Raw genomic sequence first — 3,566 nt, 5'->3', positions numbered from 1 at the left:
GGGGGGAAGAAGAACGAACTGGGGAGGAGGGTAGAGAAAACAGTGCAACAATGAATGAATGAAAACCCAAAATCTCTGTAAATGTTCACTAAAACTAATAAAATTTAATTAAAAAAATGGTTCCTAAATACATCCTGATGATAAGGATTAGTGGCCTTGAAGAGGCAAACAAACCAAGCGTTTATCGAGGCTAAAGTCTGGAGAGCGTGCTGACGCTTCCACCTGTGAGGAGGTGAGACAGTCACCTGAAGCACTGGTTGCCCCTTGTCCTTACTTTTCACGTCCACCCTGCAGTCCACAGAGGCCTCTCCCAGGGCATTAACAGCCTTGCAGGTGTAGATGCCCCCGTCGCAGGGACCAGGCTTTCGGATTTCTAGGGAGCAGATTCCCAGGTGGCTGAGAGCTCTGTACTTGGGGTTGCCCTGGATTTCTATCTTGTTCTTCAGCCAGATGATCTTGGGCTGGAAGAGAAAAAGGAGCAGACAGCAAGGGGCTGTAAACCATAGCTCTGGCTCGGATGAGCCTGGGAAGCCATGGAGCACAGCTCCTGGAACTCCCCACAGCTCGTACTCAGTACCTGGACTATAAGACTTGGCCTACAAGACCTGGAGACAGACCAGCAAGGGGAGCCAAGAAGGCTTTCAGAGCAGATGGCTAGAGGACTCTAGAGGAGGAGATACTGGCATTTCGGGGTTTCCCGCCCTTATGTGTGACAAGAGGTTTTCCTGCCAGAATTCTCATCAGTGTCTTTCTCAGGCTCCCTCACTGGTGGTGACTCTAGCGTCTGATGCTTCAACTCCATCAAGTCCCTCTGGCTGCCCTGCCCTGTGCAGCAACCTCTACATGGAACACAAGCACCGGGTATTGGAAATCACCTTTTTTTTAAAAAATATATTTTCACTGTGAATTGAACGTATTCTGTGCCCATCATTGGCTTGTGTGCCATGCCTGTCCCCCCCACTAGAGTGTGATTATCTACAGTGGGTTTATTCATATTCTCTTCTGAAGTGCTATCCCGGCACAGGATTTATAGTGCAAAAGGTAGATATTTCATTCCATGTTTGGAGTGAAGTGACTAGTTTGCTAATAGACACAGAGATTGAAAATAAACTCAGGATTGTGGCCAGACTAAACATTAGGCAGTTTGCCTGTACGTATCCCCAGTCAAGGGGAGGGTAGGTGGACAGGGATGGAGAAGCCCCTAGGATTACATCATCCCTTCCAGAAAAGCTGCCTGAAGCTCATGTTCAGTTACCAGCCGATCCTTTGTCTCTGAGGAATAAAACATAAAGAAACAAAACAAAAACAATGCACCAAAACAAAACTGGACACATCATTTACATCAAGCTGTCTTGGGCCTCAATTGCCCTGATTGTGTCTGTGTGGCTGACAGAAGATGGTGTTGGGAGCAGATGCAGTGATGAGACGGCTTTGCGACAGAGCGACAGTCAGACAAGCAAGGAACAAGGGCAGCCCAGCCCCCTCGGCCCACTCACCTTGGGAGAGGCTCGGACACAGCAGAAGAGCTGGGTGTCGTAGCCTGTGACTGTAGTGCAGTCGACCAGAGGCTGGGTAAACTTGGGGGCTTCAGAGAAATCTCGCTGGGCAAACTCCTCGATCTTGAAAACAGTAGCTAAGGGGATCAAGACAGGTCACAGTCTAATCCCTGACCTCCTTCAACGCTTCATCCTTTGCCTTTGCCAGCTTGGACTCTCCACATTTTTTACCTGCTTTCCGGATGTGGGCAAGATCAGAGGTGACGGTGGCTGTCTCACTGAGCCCACACTGGTTTTCAGCAAAGACCCGAAATGCGTAGGAGTTGCCGATGATGAGGTCAGAGACGGTGTACCTGGTGCAGTGATAGTGCTCCAGCACCGTGAACCACAGCTAAAGGCGGCAGGAAGAAGCCGTGACTGAGACGGCAGTGCTCGGTTCACCTCAGCCCACCCGCGAAGTTAGCAGGCTCCCAGGGCAGAAGGCTCTCCCTCCTTCCCAGCAGCTCCTCACCCCAGATTTTGAGTCAGCCTTCTGCACTGTGTATCCCAGGAGTGCTGTATTGCCCGTGTCTTGGGGAGGAGTCCACTCCAGTGTAGCATTGAAGCCCCAAACATCTACCAACTTGATATTCTGAGGTGGGCCTGGCTTCTCTGAAAAGGCAAAGCCGTAACATTGGGCACGGAGCAGGCTATGTGTGTGGAAATCGCTTCTCGAGTGTTCCATGCCCCATCCTCTGCTCTATTTCCAGTAGCTGTTTGCCCCTTGCCCACCACTCGGACTCAGTGTGGGACATCACGCTAGGTTTCCTAGCTCTCTTTGACGGTTCCTATTCAGCCTGGAAAGGAATCCCTTGAAGACCACAGAAGACCACTCTATCTCCCACTCCCTCACCAAACCCCATACCGATCACCAGGATGTCAATGGTGGCGATGGCCTCCAGGCCGCCCAGCTGCACACTCAGCTGGTAGCGGCCTGAGTCAGCACGCTGGGCTTCGCGGATGAAGAGGATGGAGTCCCTGTCCCCGTTCCGCACACTCACACGACGGGCATCCAAGGCCTGGCCGTCACGCGTCCAGGTGGCTCGAGGGTTGGGTTTGCCCTGTGAAGTGGGGACAGTTATGGCCATTAACACCCCCAAATTTTTAACCTCCCCATTTCTGTGGATCCGGCGTCAGACCCACCCCAAATCCACATGGTAACTTGACTTGTAGCTGAAATTTCTTGAGTTAGAGGAAGTCTCCCAGTGGGCTTTTAGCACAAAACCTAAGGGTCATGGGAAGGAGGATGGTTTTGAGTCCACCCACAGTGAACTCTGAAAACCAATATGGGATCAGTGAGACTGCCTCTGTCCCTTCCAACTTTGTCAGCTCCGCTAGAACAGGTCCTGGACACACAGGGCAACTGGGACCAAGCAAATAGCTCTCAAATTCCCAAGAGCCCTCTGAACTGATAACGTCTAATCTCTGCTGGGTGAAGAGTGTGGAGTAGGCCGCACCTCGTCTCAGGCCGAACCCACCCTTAGGAAAGCAGGGTGGAAGAGTCTTTGGGCCTGGGATCTCTGGTAACAAGGCCCTTTTCAAGGCCGGGACAACTGCCCCACTGCCAGCAGGGCTCTGGGCATCTGTTTCCAAATACAATTCCTAGCCTGTTGGCACCATGGCCGCAGAGTGATCACCTGGAAGGGGATTAGCAGGTTCACTGTGTCTCCAACCTTGCGGATGTAGGTCTGCCTCAGGGCCCGAGGTAGCCAGATCTTGGGAAGCTCTGAGTGAGAGAGACAGAGAGAGAGGACTGAGCCTTCCCAGTGGGAAGATTCAACAGTGCCTCTACCCGCAAGCGTGGCCCAGGCATTTATCAGCCAATTAGCTCCCTTCCTTAGAAAATAGGAAGTTTACCTCCAATATGGGAAAGTCTGCTGTTAGGGACCTCTCTAAAGTACTGAAAAGCAATGGTGTCTCTTTGGAGACCAAGGTATGTCTGATACAGACCATGGTCTTTGCTATCACTTGTTATGCATCAGAGAGTTGGACAATGACTAAGGAGGATAGAAGGAGAATTGATGCCTTTGA

At 51.4% G+C, this 3,566-nt stretch overlaps 1 protein-coding gene across 1 annotated transcript in view; it reads right to left on the bottom strand.

Moving 5' to 3' along the window:
- Positions 1 to 190: 190 nt before the first annotated feature.
- The window catches only part of MYBPHL (myosin binding protein H-like), a 14,848-nt gene continuing 11,472 nt past the window's right edge, over positions 191 to 3,566 (bottom strand). The window contains exons 2-8 of the mRNA XM_006899355.1: positions 3,173 to 3,261; positions 2,401 to 2,596; positions 2,008 to 2,147; positions 1,728 to 1,887; positions 1,497 to 1,633; positions 275 to 461; positions 191 to 222 (exon numbers count right to left, since the gene is read on the bottom strand). Coding sequence (XP_006899417.1) covers positions 191 to 222; positions 275 to 461; positions 1,497 to 1,633; positions 1,728 to 1,887; positions 2,008 to 2,147; positions 2,401 to 2,596; positions 3,173 to 3,261 — 941 coding nt within the window. The remainder of the gene's footprint in view (positions 223 to 274; positions 462 to 1,496; positions 1,634 to 1,727; positions 1,888 to 2,007; positions 2,148 to 2,400; positions 2,597 to 3,172; positions 3,262 to 3,566) is intronic.

The sequence above is a fragment of the Elephantulus edwardii genome, unplaced genomic scaffold (genome assembly GCF_000299155.1).
Source record: "Elephantulus edwardii isolate Elephantulus edwardi_28Jun2011 unplaced genomic scaffold, EleEdw1.0 scaffold00252, whole genome shotgun sequence".
NCBI lineage: Eukaryota > Metazoa > Chordata > Mammalia > Macroscelidea > Macroscelididae > Elephantulus > Elephantulus edwardii.
The sequence above is the reverse complement of the archived record's forward strand: the minus strand, read 5'-3'. Positions and strand labels throughout refer to the sequence as shown.